General features: G+C 59.2%; 1 protein-coding gene across 3 annotated transcripts in view; it reads left to right on the forward strand.

The window, feature by feature from the left end:
• The window catches only part of RANGAP1 (Ran GTPase activating protein 1), a 30,667-nt gene extending 14,643 nt beyond the window's left edge, over nucleotides 1-16,024 (forward strand). For 2 of the 3 annotated variants that reach the window (XM_029954058.1, XM_029954059.1), the window contains exons 5-16: nucleotides 609-788; nucleotides 2,442-2,576; nucleotides 5,079-5,237; nucleotides 6,521-6,634; nucleotides 7,067-7,166; nucleotides 7,253-7,337; nucleotides 8,359-8,575; nucleotides 9,757-9,876; nucleotides 11,363-11,465; nucleotides 12,577-12,665; nucleotides 12,936-13,057; nucleotides 15,016-15,102. In XM_029954058.1, the coding sequence (XP_029809918.1) occupies nucleotides 609-788; nucleotides 2,442-2,576; nucleotides 5,079-5,237; nucleotides 6,521-6,634; nucleotides 7,067-7,166; nucleotides 7,253-7,337; nucleotides 8,359-8,575; nucleotides 9,757-9,876; nucleotides 11,363-11,465; nucleotides 12,577-12,665; nucleotides 12,936-13,057; nucleotides 15,016-15,085 (1,494 nt within the window). In that variant the 3' untranslated portion in view covers nucleotides 15,086-15,102. Of the gene's footprint in view, nucleotides 1-608; nucleotides 789-2,441; nucleotides 2,577-5,078; nucleotides 5,238-6,520; nucleotides 6,635-7,066; nucleotides 7,167-7,252; nucleotides 7,338-8,358; nucleotides 8,576-9,756; nucleotides 9,877-11,362; nucleotides 11,466-12,576; nucleotides 12,666-12,935; nucleotides 13,058-15,015 lie in introns of all 3 variants that reach the window. The other variant, XM_029954057.1, reaches the window with a different exon arrangement.
• Nucleotides 16,025-17,897: the final 1,873 nt, after the last annotated feature.

Below are 17,897 nucleotides of genomic sequence, written 5' to 3' on the forward strand. Positions count from 1 at the left end.
CCACCACACTGGGCAGCTAGCTTCCTCCTCTGCTGCCCGGATCACGCCTCGCACTCCTGGCCAGGCACATGGCAGGGCACATCAGTGTGCCCGTCTCAGGCTTGGAGGATGTGTCCCCTCTATCCCTCACCCGCCTCAAAGCCCTTTGCTCCCAGGCTCATAGGGTCACAGTCCTTGGCCTGGCGTCTGGGGCTCTTGCCTGATCTGACTCCTCTCTTTCCTTCCAGCCTCTTCTGGAGTCCCCTGCTCGTCACTAGACGCAGTGTGCTGCTTCACGCTTGTGTCTTTATGTTCTTTTGTTTGCTTACGTTCACGTGTTTGCTGTTGGCTGGAATCTTCTTGTGTGTGGATGACTCATTCTTATCCAGCTTGGGCTCATAGGCCACCTCCTATAGGAAGCCTTCCCTGATCACCCCCATGTATACCAAGCCCTGTGCCCCACCTGCATTGGGAGCCCCCGTCAGGGTTTCTGGTCATGGACGTAAAATAGGGACAGCTCAGTACTGAAATGGTCTGTCTCTGCCTGGGTGGCCCCTGAGGGCAGGGGGGTCCTGGCACAGAAGCAGGTGGGTGTCTGTGAGTCTGAGATGAGCCCTCTCTGTGCCCAGACCTCACTAGGGGAGGGACTCATCACAGCCGGGGCGCAGCTGGTGGAGCTGGACCTGAGCGACAACGCGTTTGGGCCTGACGGCGTTCGAGGCTTCGAGGCCCTGCTCAAGAGTCCCGCCTGCTTCACCCTTCATGAGCTCAAACTCAACAACTGTGGCATGGGCATCGGCGGTGGCAAGGTGGGTGTGGCGGGCCCTCTCGCACGTGCCTGTTGTCCCTCACCCTCCTTCCCTTCCTGCCTGGTCTCCTGCTGCGTTTGCTTCCATTGGAACTACGTGCCCTTGGCCACCATCTGGGAAGGCTGGGCTGTTGTTTTTCTCTTCAGAGGAGAAAGGCCTCAAAGGCAGCAGCCTGTGGCCAGTGGGGAGAGGAGGTGGAGGCCTGGAGGGCGGGGTTGCCAAGCAACCGCTCCCCAGTTCTCCGAGTTGTCTTGGCAACACGGAGGCAGTGTTGCATACAGGCCCGACCTGCTGGCTCTGCAGAGCGCAGGGCTTGGGCATCCCAGACTTGCTGTGCCCCCAGAGCAGCTGGCAGAGCCACGTGAGGCCCGGTGTGTGCCTGCAGGGGAGGGAGCCCAGGAAGAGAGACTGCTTGGGCCTGGGCACCGCCCACCATCTTCCTGGACGGGGCCTCCCCTGTCCTCCCAACCAGGCAGACTGGTCCGCGCAGAGAGGTGCCTCTTGTCTTCCCAGAACCTGTGCTGAGGGAGCCCAGCCTCGTTCTCTTCCAGTCATTCTGGCTCCTTGAGGCCCAGACGCCAGAAAGGCCAATTTGCATCCTCCCTACCTCCGCTCACATTCTGAACAAAAGAAGGAAAGGGCTGGGACACGGGGGCAAACAGTGACTGGGACATCTTCTCTTTGAAGAGGCGTCAAACGCGTTATCTTGGTTCTCCCACCCGTGCTGAGATAGGGGGATGCTGTTCCCAATTTTCCAGTTAACTGGACTTGGGCCAGGTCCCCAGATGGCATCGCTAGGGTGGGACTAACGTGGGATTTGCACCTGCTTCTATGCCCCCGTCAGAGCAGCAGAGGAGCCTGGGTTGTGTGTGCAGTGTCCAGGCTGAGGCTCCGGAGCGGCCTCCCCTGCAGGGGGGACATTACTTCTTTCCTTCTGCACTTCCTGTGAACCTTTTGTGTTTCACTTACCGTGGTGTCTCATTCCCAGCGACCAGCCAGTAGTTTTTAACTCTTGGCTCTGTTGGCATCACCCATGTGGAAGCCACCTCCTGGCACCACAGCAGCAGCGGGACAAACTGGGTGTCCGGTTTTTCCTCTCAGCAGCTGAGACCCTGCCGTGTGTGGCTGGCCTGGGCACAGGCATGTGTCAGACGAGTGTGGCAGGGCCGTGATCCCGGCCAGCTCCCCTAAGGCATTGGGGAACATGCAAGGGATGCCAGAGTTGGGTTCTGGGCCAGACTCTGCCACTTGCTTAGTGACTGTAGGAGTGTTTCCGTCCCTCTTGCAGCCTGAGTTTCTTTAGTCAGAAGGTGGGAGTCACGACGGTCCCCACCTAACAGAGGGCATCTGGCAGTAGAGGGAGCTGACTGAAGCGCCTTCCCTAGGATTGACCTGGCTGTGTTGGTGTCTCCCGCCCTTCGGGTCTCTGTCTCCCCATCTCTAACATGAGGCACAGGATGACAGGACGCACACAGGAGACGGTGCATGTGAAAGCCCTTTGTCGTAAGCTGTGGGGCGCTGGCATGTGTGCGGTGTGACCATGCTGCTCGTGAGCAGTTCCTTGTCCCTGTGTCCACCGCCAGCAGGTGCACGGGATGTTGAAGACCAGAGCCTCCTGCCTTAGGGCTGGGCCCCTTGCCTTCCCCCTCACAGATCCTGGCCGCGGCTCTGACGGAGTGTCACCGGAAGTCCAGTGCCCAGGGCAAGCCACTGGGCCTGAAGGTCTTCGTGGCTGGCAGAAACCGTCTTGAGAACGATGGAGCCACCGCCTTGGCAGAAGCTTTCGGGGTGAGTGGTTTCCGTACTCGCCGCCCCGCCACCCCCCGAGGCAGGCGAGGCTGTGCAGGTCCATGGTCCTGGTATGCGCCCCTGCTCCGGAATTGAGCTGTGGGGCCTAGGGCAAGCTGCTGCCCCTCTCTGAGCTGCTGGCTCATCCTGCAGCGGGGCAGGATTCCTGGCACGTGTCTGAGACGTCTGTGAGCCACCACTGCAGGGGAACCGGTGGGGGCTCCCAGGAGTCCTGTCTGGAAGACTGTGTGTTGCTCTGATCGGCCAGGGAGGTCGGCCAGGCTCCGATCCGGGAGTCGGGTGCCGGAGTGGCGAGCGGGATGACAGCCTGGCATGGCGTCAGCCTGGGCTCCCTGAAGGTCAGTGTCTCTGGCCTCCAGTGGGTGGGGCACAGAGAGGGAGTGAGTCCTCAGACTCGCCGTGGAGACGAGGTACGGGGCAATGGCCCAGGGGCCCTCTCCCCCTGCTCCTCTCCTTCCATTCTTCTCCTCTCACAGCTGTGCTGGTGCCCTGCCCCGACACTGTTGAGACCTTGACTGTGAGCTCCAGGAGAGGGCCACCCCTGCCCTGTGGGGCTGGGAACGTTGGAGTCTTTTAATGTAAATGTTTTCTGTGACCAACAGTATCCTAGCGGTGTCCACCATGCTCAGGCCGCAGCAACCTTCCCCACAGCCCTGCTCCCCAAGGCCGTGGACCTGGGGGGGCTCCCCTGCCTCACTCGGGACAAGTGCCCTCCTGGTACCATCCTTGTAGACCTCGTGACGTTAGGGGTTACGCCTTCTCTGTGCCCCTTCCCTCAACTTGCTGTCCCCAGTGTGCTGGGAATGGGATGCGCCGTGGTTGTGCTAGGCATCCTATGCTCTTGGACTTGGGAGTCCGTAGGATACCTCTCGTCTGTGGAGAGAACCCAGGAATTCTTTGGACGTGGATGGGCGAAGATTGCATGATTAATAACACTAACACAACTAAGATGTAGTGGTTTTTTTAATTAATTTATTTTGAAAGACAGAGAGTGCAAGTGCAGAAGGGCAGAGAGAGAGAGAGAGAGAGAGAGAGAGAGAGAATCCCAAGCAGGCTCAATAGGGGCTCGATCTTACGAACTATGAGACCGGGACCTAAGCCACCCAGGTGCCCCTAAGATGTAGTGTCATCTCGGGTTGTGAAAGTGGATGATGAACATCAGCTGCCTTAGGAGCACCCGTGACAGGGCGCCTGGGAGGCTCAGGTGGTGAAGTGTCTGGTTTCAGCTCAGGTCATGATCTCGGTTCGTGAATTTGAGCCCCGCGTCGGGCTCCCTGCTGTCCCCCTTGCTCTCTGCCCCTCCCTTGCTTGCACTTTCTCTCTCTCAAAAAGTTAAAAAAGAGAGAAAAAAACGCGCTGTTGATTGTGTTAATGGTAGAAATCACAAATATTTTCACATCAAATAGTTGTACTGATGCACAGAGACATTATCTCATGCGCTAGCCTTACAGCGCCCGCAGACTTGCCTCTAGGTGCTGTTGGGTGCCCTGGGACAAGGAGCACGCGGACTGCTACAGCACGCCTTTGGTGTCTGAACTAAATATTTTGAGGACTGTCTTCCAGTTGACTTGATTTCCTTTGTGACCCATATAATTTATCTTAAAATTGTTAAATATGCTAAGGAGGGAGCCAGGGGCTTTAGCAGACTGCCCGAAGGGCCTGTGCGCAGAAAGTAGTGAGAAGCCCTGACTGGTAGTGCTCCTCAGTTGGCCTGCCTGTATTTACGTGCGAACCCCCTGTGCTGTTCTGGAACAATGAAAGGTCACTGGGTGGAGAGTTCTCGCAGCCCTAGCTTCAGTCCTTGGTGGCAGAGGAGACTGGGCCGCGGGCCCCTTGAGAGCTCCTTTACACACTGGTGGAGTGTAGACGGGAAGGTGTCGTTGGTAGTCCAGATGACGAACGCCTCGATGGTGGAAGTTCAGAGTGCTCCAGGGACACGGGCAGAGGGCAGAGTGCTGGACTGTGCCTGGGCTGGGGGCGGGGGGATCCTAGAAGCCCTCCTGGGAGAGGAGGTGTCCAAACTGAGAGGTACGTAGAAAAACTGCACAGGAGTCAGTCTATCAAGAAAATGCCAACAAACAAGGACACAGTGTTCTATGTGGAGAGAAGGAAGTGTCAGAAGGTTTGGATGAAGTGCTAGGTGGTTGGGGAAGTCCCCGCCCCCTAGAAAAAGAGGTAGATGTGGATGACCAGTCGTGCCGTGTGAATGGCGCAGGGAAGCCCCAAGAAAGACAGGCCCAGGGGAGCTGCAGCGTGCAAGGGAAGACCCCAGACACAGAAACCTGTGAAGAGAGGATCAGAGGCAGCCCTGCCCAGAGTTCTGCCCTGAGATCACCCAAAACATCCACAGCCAAGCCCGTGCCCGAGCGGGTGGCAGCTGCTCCCCGTGTCTAGTATGTAGTGCCACCTGCCTGCCTACTGGATGTCCCTGCTGGAGCTCGGGAGCCCACCACCCTGCTCTGTCCCTCCTGCCCCTCACAGATCATCGGGACTCTGGAGGAGGTGCACATGCCACAGAATGGGATCAATCACCCAGGCATCACTGCCCTGGCCCAGGCTTTCGCCATCAACCCCCTGCTGCGGGTCATCAACCTGAATGACAACACTTTCACCGAGAAGGGTGCTGTGGCTGTGGCCAAGGTGAGGCGGGAGTGGCGGGGTCAGAGAGCAGGAAGCAGGGTCTGGCTGCTGCCTTTTTTTTTTTGTTTTTTTAGTTTGTTTATTTTGAGAGAGAGAGAGAGAGAGAGAGAGAGGGAGCAGGGGAGGAGCAGAGAAAGAGGGGGGGAGAGAGAGAATCCGAAGCAGGCTCTGCCTAGAGCCCAACGTGGGGCTTGAATCCATCAACCATGAGTTCATAACCTGAGCGAAACCAAGAGCGGGACGCTTAACCCTGAGCCACCCAGCTGCCCCGGCTGCTGCCTTCTTAATGCTCGTATCAGCAGGCGAGCTGCTCTGCCCACCCACCAGATGTGTGCCTCGTGGGTACATTCCAGAGCATTACAGAACAGGGCACATGTCACAAGCTTGCCTGCGCCCTCGTTGTGCAGCTCTTGAGTGTCCGTGCTGCCTTCCTCCTGAGCCACCTCTGTAAACCCAACTGTTGGTGCTGGATTTTTCTTGGAGGCTGCACGGAAGGCTGCTCCAACCCAACTGCTTTTCTCATTGATTCTTTCATCAGTTGTTTCTTGAGCCCCATCCAGTGCCAGGCCCTGTGCAGTGCGGGCCATGCAGAGTTGTGTAAGACTGCCTTCAAGGAGTCCCTAGTTCACAGAGACGGGGGAGTGGCCTATGACTGCTCAGGGCCGTGACTGCAGGGGCTGGTTGGGTGTCGAGACCTCACTGGGCCCTAAGACTCCACTAAAGCCTAGTCCTGCTGCTGCCGTGTTGGCAGAAACGTCTGCGAGTGTAGGGGAACGTGCAGGAAATTCAAATCAGACCTAGGCAGGTTTTCTGGAAGAAGTCACATTTTGTCCAAGTGTATAAGACAAATGGACTTTGGACAAAGAGGGGTGTTCCAGGCAAAGGGATCAGCAGCTTGGGAGAGGCCCAGACATGGGAGGGGGCCTCGTTCCGTTGGTGCTGGTTTGAAACAACCAAGGCTCGGGATGTGCCTGAGGGTCAGAGGACGGGAGAGGGAGGCAAGAACTCGTGGCCTTGCTGATTCTGAGGCAGCCGTGCAATGTTTTTTAAGCCGGATGCAACTTGGTCAGATTTGCGCTTCAGGGAGGTTCTGGCTATAACAAAGAAGTGGAGCGGAGGGAGGTTAGCCAGAGGCGGGGGTGGGGGGTGGGGCAGGGTGACCAGGGCTGGTGAGACCGAATGGAGGAGGACAGTGTGGGGGCTGACACGGGGTGTGCCGTTGGCCCTCAGAGGGCTGCTGGGAGGCCTGCGCCCTCATCCCGGCCTTTGCTTCCTCCTCGCAGACCCTGAAGACCTTGCGGCAGGTGGAGGTGATCAACTTCGGGGACTGCCTGGTGCGCTCCAAGGGCGCCGTGGCCATTGCAGACGCCGTGCGCGGGGGCCTGCCTAAGCTGAAGGTGCCGGCGCCGCCCGGGTCTTCCCCCTAGGGTCGGGCTTTACCCGCACTCGGGGTTGGTGGGTGGTCGGGGGCAGGTGGGGGCTCTGGGTGGCAGAGTATGGTCTTTAAGGCCAGATAGGCCTGGGTTCATGGCTCGGGCCTGCCACTTCTCTCTCATTTTGTGCAATTCTCTTCACCTGTGTGCTGTGAGCCACAGTTTCTTCAATTTGGAAATGGGAGGAGGGAACACTGGAGGTCATCGCAGCATAGATGAAGAGAGCACACTGAGTACCTGGTTGATCGCTAGCTAACTGCCGTCATTGTTGTTGGTGTCACCGTGCCAGGCTGGAGCACAGAGCCTTACTCTTCCTTGGGGAAAACAGGCTTCAGAGGAGGACCCGTCTCCTGGCCCGTGATTCTACTGGCCTCTACTCCTTCTTCTTATTTTCAGGAGCTGAACTTGTCGTTCTGTGAAATCAAGAGAGATGCTGCTCTGGCTGTTGCTGAGGCCGTGGCGGACAAGGCCGAGCTGGAGAAGCTGGACCTCAATGGTAATGGGAGTGGTGGCCTTGGCCCAGGCCTGCCGGGCGGGCCCAGCTGCCCGTCCTGACGCTCCATACCTCCTCTCCGCGAGCAGGCAATGCGCTGGGGGAAGAAGGCTGTGAGCAGCTCCAGGAGGTGCTGGACGGCTTCCACATGGCCAAGGTGCTGGCCTCCCTCAGGTAGGGAGCTGCGGGCCGCGGTTCTACTTTCTTCAGTCAGGAACCGTTGTTTGAGCCCCTGTATGGGCCAGGCGCTGTGCTAGGCATTAGGGTCGCAAGGATAAGACAGGGACGGTTTCTGGGACTCGTGGGACTTCGTTCTGGCAGGACAGGCGGCGAAGAATAATGAGGGTGCTGTTGGTCCAGCGACAGTAAGGGTCTGAGAATGGTCACCCTTTGCAGAGGGTGAGGTGGGGAGGCTTCTGAAGGGACGACCTTGGATCTGAGCTGACAGATAAGGTAGAGTAGCAGTGAGGTCAGGGCAGTGATGGGGGAGGGCTCAGGATTGTTCTTAGAATGAGACTTGAGGTGGAGTCCAGGAAGGAAGAGGTGGATGCAAGAGAGGGGGGAGTTGGGGGTGTGCGGAGCCCACATGGAGCGGGGCGGGGGGGGGGCCGGGGTGGTGGGCTGCCCCCTCCGTCTGGGCGGGAGTCGTTTGTGCCATCAGCACCGCTCCCTCTGCCCTGCTGGCCCCCAGGTCGGCTTTATTCGCCTGTCAGACCCTCACTTGTGTCCCCTCAGTTCTGTCTGTGCTGCTGCTAGGAACTGGGGGCTCAGATGGCCTTGAGAGGGTCACCGTCCCAGAAGCCCCTATCCATTGCCCCCCAGAGCCACAGCCGCCCGTGGGCAGTGAGATACGGCGTCTCAGCCTGGGCAGTATTCCTGCCAAGCCCTGGGCCTCAGCTGGGGCGGACCGTTCTCTTCCTCTTCTCTGTCTCCCCACGGGGGGGACCAGGGGTCCATTTGGGACAGGGTCGAGATGTGGGTCTTCTGTGTTCACAACATGGGCTTTCCTGGGTGACGACAGGTGGACGATGGGCTCCCTGGTGACCCACATGCCCCCACCCTGGGAGCAGCTGCGCCCCATCTTCCGCAGCCTCCTTCCCCCCTGACTGGGGCCTGTGGGTTGTGGAGCCAGGCCTCGGAGCCAACACGGGCCGCTGGGCAGGGAGGGTCTGCTTTAGCCAGCTCCCCTCTGCAGTGATGATGAGGGTGAGGATGACGAGGAGGAGGAGGAAGATGACGAGGAGGAGGAGGAGGAGGAGGAGGAGGAAGAAGAGGACGGAGAGGAGGAGGAGGAAGAGGAAGAGGAGGAAGAAGAGGAGGAGGAGGAGGAGGAGGAGGAGGAGGAGCCGCAGCAAGGGCAAGGAGAGGAGTCGTCCACACCATCAAGGAAGATTTTGGACCCAAACAGCAGAGTGAGTTCCTTGTTTGGCAGGCTCCGAGCCCCGCTTCTCAGATGTGACGTCCCGGGTCATCGCCACGGGGGTGGTAGGTGTGGAATCCACTGAAGTACATTGGGTGCTGACTATTTTTGAATGTGCACCCCTGTGAGTAAAAAAAGAAAGTTGGGGCAGCGTAGCTGTATTCGTCCATATTTATATTTATCCCGGTACAGACGCGTCTGTTCACTTACGCACCGTGACATGATTACAGCACGTGTGACGCGGCTGTGCTGTTTAGTGTGAAACGTATATAAATATCTCTAAAGGAATAGGGTAAAAATTAGGTGTAAATAGAAATTCTTTTCCTACCTGTTTTGGTGGCCCCCAGGGACGGTCCCCCCCCCCCCCCCCCCCCCCCCCCGCCCCGCCCCTGCCAGAGACCGGCCCAGCTTGAATTTGGTGTTCCTTTGCCTCGCCCGGAGGCTGGGATAGTCAGGGTTGCCGTGTCCTTCCCTCACAGGCTCCTGAGGAAAAACTCGGGAGAACCACAGGTTGGAGGGGGACCCCACACTTAGGTTGAATTTCGCTTTTTTTCTAGTTTATAGAATCATTTCAACAAGTGGCTAGGCACTTTTCAGTTTTATGTCTTTATTTTACCGTTTTTTTTTGTTTTTTTTTTTTGAGAGCGAGCGAGCGAGCTGGGGAGGGGCAGAAAGAGAGGGAAACAGAATCCGAAGCAGCTCCAGGCTCCGGGCTGTCAGCACAGAGCCCGACGCGGGGCTCAAACCCGATGTGAGACCATGACCTGAGCCGAAGTCGGCCGCCTACCTGGCCGAGCCCCCAGGCGCCCCAGCACTTTTCAGTGTTGAGTTGTTCTCTGGCACCTCGCTAGCAGTGCGTGCCCTGGCTGGACTCCAGTACCTGGCGGGGTCCTCTTTAACCCCACGTGCCTCTTACGTCACTTCTGGGACATCGTATGTCATGGCAAGGAGGCACTGTGCCTAAGGAGGTGGCTTGCCCCCGTCCCGAGGTTCCGTGCCAGGAGCCAGCGGGGGCCCACATCTGCGGGCCCCTCACCCTGTGGGGGCTGCAAGCGAGTGGGAGGAAGAATCCGAGACTCTGAGCCGTGACCGCCTAGAGCGAGGGTTGTGTGTTCCGGGTGAGGAGTCTGGGTCCGGACCCCCAGGGAGCCGCCTGTGCCGCCCGTCCCTCAGGAGCCGGCGCCCGTGCTGTCCTCCCCGCCGCCCGTAGACGTCTCCACGTTCCTGGCTTTCCCCTCTCCGGAGAAGCTGCTGCGCCTCGGGCCCAAGAGCTCCGCGCTGATAGCCCAGCAGGTAGGCAGCCTCACGTCCGCCTCTGAGCCGAGCGTGCCGTGGAGACGGGGAGAAGCAGAGCCTGGGGTTGGGAGGGGACACCGTCAGCGGGAGCGGGGACTGCCAGCTGCACTTGCTCAAATTCTGTGTAGTTAAGTGGTTTCTGTAACGCACGTGGGGCTCGCACCCACGACCCCGAGATCGAGTTACATACCCTTCCGACTGAGCCAGCTGGGCTACCCCCGGCCCCGGCCTTGGTTTTAAAATACACATAGGTGAGTGTGACCAGTGTATCTGTCAACCTCCAGAGCTTGTGGGTGACCCTGCCACCGGAAACACACTTGGGCTGCGGGAAGGGCAGGCCCGCTGCTCCTAGTGACCCCTGGGGAGTTTTCCCAGCACCCTCGTGTGCACACACCTAGGCCTCCCTCCTGTGTTCTAGAACGGCCGTCCTCCCAGGGCTCCTGTGGAGGTCACGTGCTTGCTGTGCCCTCCCTCCGGCCTCCCTTGTTTTGTCGATTAGTTGGCTTATTCATTCGTTTGTTCATTTACTCAGTCACTGATTTCATCCTGAGGTGACCGTCCAGCGCCTCCTGTCTGGTGGGCACCATTCCAAGTCCTTAGACCTGGTTTAATTATTTAACTCTCTGGCCCGCCCACAGCATAGACCCTGTTACCCTGGGTTACACATGAGACGAGCAGAGTTTCAGAGAGGTTGAATGATAAATACAGAGAAATGTGCCCGCTTTCAGAGCTACCTTGGCCTTTCGGCTGATTTCTTTCTTTTTTAATGTTTATTTTTGAGAGAGAAAGACTGTCTGAGAGGCAGAGGGGCAGAGAGAGAGGGAGACACAGAATCAGAAGCAGGCTCCAGGCTCCGAGCTGTTGGCACAGAGCCTGATGCAGGGCTTGAACTCACAAACCGTAAGATCATGACCTGAGCCAAAGTCGGACGCTTAACAAACTGAGCCACCCAGGCGCCCCTTGATTTCCTTTCATGTTTTCTTTGTGCTCTTTTTTTTTTCCCTTCCCCTGACAAATGAGAATAAAGGCCCACTTTATCCTGGGTTACCATTCGCCATCTCCTGTGTCAGGAGCCCTGCCCACTGCCCCAGTGGGTGGATGTAGCACTCAGGCATGGTTTCCATATGTCTCCACCCCGGTGACGTTATGTGAAGTTAAGCTTCCTTGCATGTGAATGACGTCTACTCTATATTCTGGATTATTTTGTTCAGGTTAGATTATGAGAAGAGGGTCATGGAAATAAGCCTTTTTAATGTTGTTGCATTCCCGCTGTATGCTTTGCATACCAGCCGTGGGCCAGCTCGTGCCTGGCTCCAAGGGGACAGCGGCGGGCGGGGGGGGGGGTGAGGCGAGGCAGGACCCGTCCTTGCCCACCAGGGGCTTATGTCTCACCAAGGCCCCTTCCAGCCAGCAGCAAAGTGCAGGCACATCTTTCCTGGGGCTCTGGCCGCTGGTGACCAGCCATTGTCTGTTATGTCCTCAGACTGACACATCTGACCCGGAAAAGGTGGTCTCTGCCTTCCTGAAGGTGTCATCTGTGTTTAAGGATGAAGCCACAGTGAGGACAGCAGTGCAAGACGCAGTAGGTAACGTGGGGTGGGCGGGGCATGGATGGCCCTGCCTTCTTGGTGCATCGGGGCTCAGATGACATTGACAGTGGCTGGAACCTTTTGTCCAGCACTAAGGTACATACTGCTCTCTGCCCCTCCTACCTGTTCTTCTGTTGGGTTCTTGCCATGGGGCAGGCTGGCTGCTCTCCTCTCTCTATTTTGTAGACGGGGCAACTGAGGCCTTTCCAAAGCCGTAAGTTACATACAGTTAGAACTCAGCCAGGCATCTGCCGTAGGAAGACCAGGTAGTCACAGCCCTGAGGCCCCATGGGAGCAGTCCTTTCAGAGGAGAGGCCATGAGAGCTGAGCTTTTGACCTCATCTGAGCCTCTGCACACAGTCCCCTCCGCTCGGAAGCCTGGAGGATGCCTCCTTGCCCCGTTTCTTTCACGAGGCTTCCTAACACCTCTCGTCCTGTCATGACCCTCCCTCGCCGCCCCCTTCCCTGTTACTTCCATTATAGCATCTGTCACCTTCCACGTGACCACGCATGGCTGAGCCCCGCAGTGTGGTCAGGCAGACGGGGAAGGAAGGGCCCAGCACGTGAGGAAGGGTGGAGAGGAGCGGAGAAACGTGTGCTGCTTTCTCCTGGGTCGGCGCCCGGGTGGCGCAGGGTCAGTGGGGAGCAAGGCTGGGTAGGCTGGCGAGGCCCAGGGGGAGTCACGAAGTCTGCCCCCTGAGGCCCCAGCCCCGTGGGCATTGATGGGAATTCTGTTTCCCAGAACAGCCTCGCATGGAAGTGTGTGCCCACACAGTGCTTATAGACCCTCGGCCACTCCTTCCCCTCCCTTCTCTGCTCCTTCCCCCTCACCTCTACTGAAGGCTGAAATCTCCCCCAGGGTGACCTGCCTCACTTAAACTCTCCCCTCCCTGCCCCACCCTGGTTGTGCAAGGTCCCCTTTTGTAGAGTGTGAGGTCAGCATGTCCTCTCGGCCTGGGACCTGGGGCCACGGTTTGCTGCCCTGTGTTGACCTGACTAGTGCAGAAGACAGGACCAGCCTGTGTGTGCCAGAGCTCCGTGACCTTGGCTGGTGACCAGCCTGTGTGCTGCCACAAACACCGGACCCCTTGCTGCTTCTGTCTTGCAGACGCCTTGATGAAGAAGGCCTTTGGCTCGTCATCCTTCAACTCCAACGCCTTCCTCACCAGACTCCTCATCCACATGGGTCTGCTCAAGGTGCAGCAGCAGGGGCGGGAGGGGGGTACAGCAGGGGCTGTTCTGGCCCCTCCTCGCCACCCACCCTGCCCCACACCTTGAGTCTTATCAGGCGGCCTCTGGGCCTGGGTCTGCTTAAGCAGCGTTGCCTTGGTGATGGGATTCAGCTCGACCCTGGCCATGGGGCTCTCTGAGCTGGAGCTGGATGGTGGAGACCTAGACCACCCCGACCCCCTGGAGCCCCTGATGTAGCTCACTCACCCTGCTTCCTGTTGTGTGTTCCCCTTGCAGAGTGAAGACAAGGTCAAGGCCATTGGCAACTTGTATGGTCCTCTGATGGCATTGAACCACATGGTACAGCAGGACTACTTCCCCAAGGCCCTTGCACCCCTGCTGCTGGCATTCGTGACCAAGTGAGTGTGCTGTCGTGGGCTCGTGCAGCGGCCGGTGCCCGCGTCCGCAGGCCCTGGTCAGTGAGGCCTCGCTGGCCTGCTCATTCGGGCTCGTGAGAGGCCCTCGCGCCTCCTGGGCTCTCAGCACCCGAGTTTGAATCTCTCCTCCCCTTGCCAAGCTGAGGACAGGGGCCCCAGGAACAGTGCCTTATCCTGAGAGAGAGAGGACGTGGAATGGCCCCTCTTTTCCAGCTGAGGAAATGGCACCAGAGGGGAGAGGTTTGCCCCTGGTGCCCGGGGTACTGCACTCAGGGAAGAGTCTGCGGGCAGGGCTGAGGCTGACGGGGCCTGTCACACCCGTCTTCCACAGCCATGGGCCCCTCCCCTGCCAATGCCAAATGCCCAGAGACCCGGAAACCTTGGCCTTGTCCTGGAGAAGGGTCCTGGTGCCCAGTGGGGCAGTGGCCACGGTTGGGTAACAAGGAGCCTTCAGATCCCAGCCGCCCACCAGGGATGTCAGAAGGCTTGTCCCCTGTTCTTACTGAAGTCCTGTGTGTTCCCAGTCAACCTCTGGCCTTCCTTAGGCCTCAGTCTTCTCGTTTGCACTACCAGGTTGTTGAATGAGGTTGTGTCTGGGTGCTCTGACCCCCCCCCCCCAAATCCTGTGAATCCAGTGCCTTGGGGGGAAGTGGGAGTGGGGCAGAGGAGAGAGACTCCCCGGAAGTGTGGCTTGTGCCACTGGGTAGTGCCTGGGGTGTGGAAGGAGTGTTGGGGGTGGTCTGGCTCGGTGCGGTGAGGAGCGCGGGCTGGCTTCTGGGACCGTCCGCGCCGTGGCCTCTCTGCCACCGCGGTGTCTTACGGTTCCATGCACACAGCACTGCGACCTTAGGCCTCAGGCTCTGGCATGTCTGCCCGGCTCCCTGCCTCCGCAGCTGGCCCTCACCGCCGCCCGTGCTCAGGCCACCCTCTCCACTGCAGGTGGCCTGGCCCATGAGAAAAGCAGAGCTGAGGGCACCCAGCAGACTCAGTCGGTGGCACATGTGACTCTTGGTCTTGGGGCTGTGAGTTTGAGCCCCACGGGTGCAGAGCTGAGTGCTTGGCCCCTCAGCCAGAGTCCAGCACAGGCCATCACCCGGGCACACATCTCATGGCCCTGCCTCCCCAACAAGGCACGTTCTCCCCATGCCTGGTCCCACCCCAGGGGACACCGCCTTGACCCCAGCTCGTAGCTCTCTGGAGGGTCTCTAGTCAATGGCCCTAGTCCCAGCCTGCCCCCCCACCCCCCAACAAAGCCCGGCTCCTTTTGTCCCCTTCAGCTTCTAGTCCGCATTATCCCTTTGGCCTTCTGGTATCCCGTGTGGGCGTGGCCCCGTGAGGAGAAGCCCTTGCCCTGGCTGTCGTTAAAAGAGGGGGGTTTATAATAGCTGTCCCTTAGACCTGCTTTGAGGAGACTGAGTGACCACAGAGTGACATGCACATCCTTCCTCCCTCCACTCCTGTCTGGTGCGGATCCTGGCCGCACCCCACGCTCGCCCAGCCTCCTAAGTCTCCCCCTGCTCTCTTCTGTGTAGTGATGTTCATGATCTTGGTGGTGACAACGGCCAACCCATTACTTGGCCCAGGTGGCACTGTAGTGACTGTGAGAACGCCCTGGCCCTGTGCCCACTGGAAGGGCCCTGGGAGAGGCTGCCCAGAGGAGGGCAGAGGCCTGCGTCCTGGCCAAGCCTGGGTGCACGGCCGCCTCTCTGAGCTTCACACACGTCCCGCCCCCCGTGTGCAGAAGGCGGGGCTGACATCTTCCTTGCAAAGTTGTCCTGAAAGTTAGAAAAATGGATCCTGGCATGTTTCTAGCCTCAGAAATGGCCCCCACTCCCTCTCCATAGTTGGGAAACTGGCCCCTGCGGCAGCCTGACCTCCCTGGGCCCCCGTGGTGTGTGTCGTGCCCACCCACCCCTGCACTGACCCTTCTTTCCTCACAGGCCCAACGGTGCCCTGGAGGCCTGCTCCTTTGCCCGCCACAACCTGCTGCAGACGCTGTACAAGGTGTAGGTGTGAAGCCGGCCTCTCCCCACCCTTGGCCTGAACCAGTGACTTGGGAGGGGACTCAGATGAAGGACTCTGGCCAGAGGCAGGGAGGGTCTTTGTCACGTGCGTCATGTCAGTCCCCGAGTATGTGTGTCGGTGTGGTGTTTCCTGTCAGGGTTTGGGTTTTTACATCTTCCTGCTGGGCTGTCCCTGGTCCCGCTGGAGGGGAGCCGGGTCCCCCGGGAAAGGGCTGAGCTGCTCTGCCATTAAACTCATTACCAACTGAGGGCACTCCGGTGATGTGCGCCTCCAGCTCAAGGCCCCCGTGGCTGTCCCCTCCCACCTTGCCTTCCTGTCCCTCCTGGGCTGCGTCAGAGCCTGGGGGGTTGCTGTCTGTGTGCTGTCCCCTCCCTCAGTGCCGTGGCTGGTCTGTGCTTCATGCCCTGCCTGGGGCTGCTCACTCAGTGGCTGCCTTTGCTTCCTGTCGCTAAGCCCTGGTCCTAAAGCCACTGTCCCCGCCGTCCATCCCTGCCGCGTTGGCCTCTGTGGCCTGAGGGGCAGTCTGCTGCGGGTGTGGGCCCAGGGGCGATCATCGGAAGGCCAGGCCACGGAGGGCAGGAAAAGCCTGCGGCAACACTGGGTATCTAGGAGCAGGAGTCGCGGGTAGATGGCGCTGGCTCCAGACCACGAGGCCCGCCCTGGAGGCTGAGGTGTCTGTGACTGGCCTGGGGGCCAAGCTGGAGGGGGCGCTTTGGCAGGGCCAACCCTGTTCTCCGGCCCAGGCGCAGGGGCAGGGCCCACTGAGCGTGAGCTGCAGCTTGGGTGCTCTTAAAAGGACCCGGACAGGGTGGGGACCGTGCTGGAGCTGCCCCCCCAACGCTCTGTGCTTTCCCCTTTGTGCTCTTTGTGTGTCTGGGCTGTGCCCGGGGCTTCACAAATAAAGTCATGTGTGGCAGCTGTGGAGACTGGGAAGTCTTTCGCCCTAAGTGCGCAGTTCTCGACCTTAATGCCTGGGGCCCCACCTCCGTCTGTATGGGCTGTCCGTCTGCGGAGGAGCCCCTGTGCCAAGCTTGTCCCGTGGGGCAGCCTCTCCCGCCCAGGCCCAGCTGGCCGGTTGGTGCCCAGAAGGGGACAGTGACTCCTGGCGGCCAGGGAGGGTAGGAGGCCCTCCCTCTCTGGGCACTCCCTGAATGGGGCCTGTTTTCATCTGCTCAGCACCATCTTACCCTTGACCTAGCCTTGGGGCTACTGACGCCTGCATCGCTCCATTTATGGACCTAAGCCAGACACTGTCCAGATTTTGCCACAAGCCCCACAGGCCTCACAGTCAGGAACCCATGGGATTGTCTAGCAAGGTCACCTCACAGGGTTGGGCTTGGCCGGGAAGCTGCCACAGGCTATCTGGCCACCGGGCCCGGCACGGAGGGCACCTCCCTCGGGGCCTCCCCTCCCTTTGCTACCGTGGTGTGAGGGGAGCCAAGCAGACCCTGCCTGGGGCCGTCCTTAGCAGGCGCACTTGGGGACCCGCTTCTCCCCCAGGAGTGAAGAGACCCCTCCAGGGTTTCTTAGGGGATGGCACTTTCCTTCTTGGCTGTGGACCACTCAGGCAACATCTTTTTTTGTTTTTGTAATATTTATTTTTGAGAGCGAGGAGACAGACCGTTAATGGGGGAAGGGCAGAGAGAGACGGGGGGAGACATAGAATCTGAACCAGGCTTCAGGCTCTGAGATGTCAGTACAGAGCCCAACGCAGGGCTTGAACCCACGCCGCACAGTCATCACCTGGACCAATCGGCCGCCCAACCGACTGAGCCACCCAGGCGTCCCAGGCAATGTCTTCTTGGCCCGGTAGTGGAGGGGGTGCCCATGACTTGCCCTCCTACCCCCCAAGTGACGCGGTATGGCAGAAGGCAGGTGGAGGTCTGGCCGACCCCACCCCCTTTCGTAGGCCCTGTTTTTGAATTTTGGGGCCACAGGCACAGCGTTTGCAGGGCCCTCATCCTGGTAGGAGACCAGCAGTGGTGGCCCAGTGTCGGAACGGTGGGCACTGAGGCCAGGGAAGTCTTCGAGAGTTAGGGATGCAAGAGCTGAGTCTTGAGATTCAAGTACAATTTCTCACAAGTGGTAATTTAACGATGGGGAGACTGAGTCGGGGCCTGGCTCTTCCCTCCAGGCTGCCTGGTGCCGCCCTTCTTGCCGAGCGTGTGGGAGCTTCCGTCCGAGAAGGGTCCCCCAGATCTCACTTGACCGTGCAGCGGCTCAGCACTGCCTGGCTCCTGGGAGCCATGCGCCAAGGAGGATCCTGTGGTCCCAGGAGTGTAGGCCCAGCCCGACTCGGTCCTTCAGACCAGCTCTGAGGTCGGGACTCTGCTGCGTACTGAGGGCTGTGTAGCCTTTGGAATTTTCCCCCGGCTCAGATGCTCCCGAGAGCTACAGCCAGTCCTGAGATTACATAGGCTCCAGGTCCCTGAGCACCATGACTTGGGATCTGCAAGGTCAGGGATGCCTCAGCCTAGACGGTGCGCAACCTCCACATACGGAATGCCCGCGCGGCACTGGGCTGTTCTCACAAAGGGGGTTCAACCGTGGGCTGGGGGCTAAACCAGCAGCGGTTCCATCCTGAAGCTCAAACTAGAAAACCCCCCAGGAAGCATGGCCAGAGGTGCTCCCAGGCAGCGCTCTGACAACAAGAACCTAGAAAGGACTCTGGCCAACATCAGGAAAATGGACAAATGCAAAGCTATATGGTGTCACGTCGCACAACCCAGAGACGACGCGTCAGCTCTAGCTACGTGCCTGTCACAGAGGAGTCAGGGCCGGAGTGAAGATCTTCAGG

Source organism: Suricata suricatta, chromosome 10, assembly GCF_006229205.1.
Source record: "Suricata suricatta isolate VVHF042 chromosome 10, meerkat_22Aug2017_6uvM2_HiC, whole genome shotgun sequence".
Classification (NCBI taxonomy): domain Eukaryota; kingdom Metazoa; phylum Chordata; class Mammalia; order Carnivora; family Herpestidae; genus Suricata; species Suricata suricatta.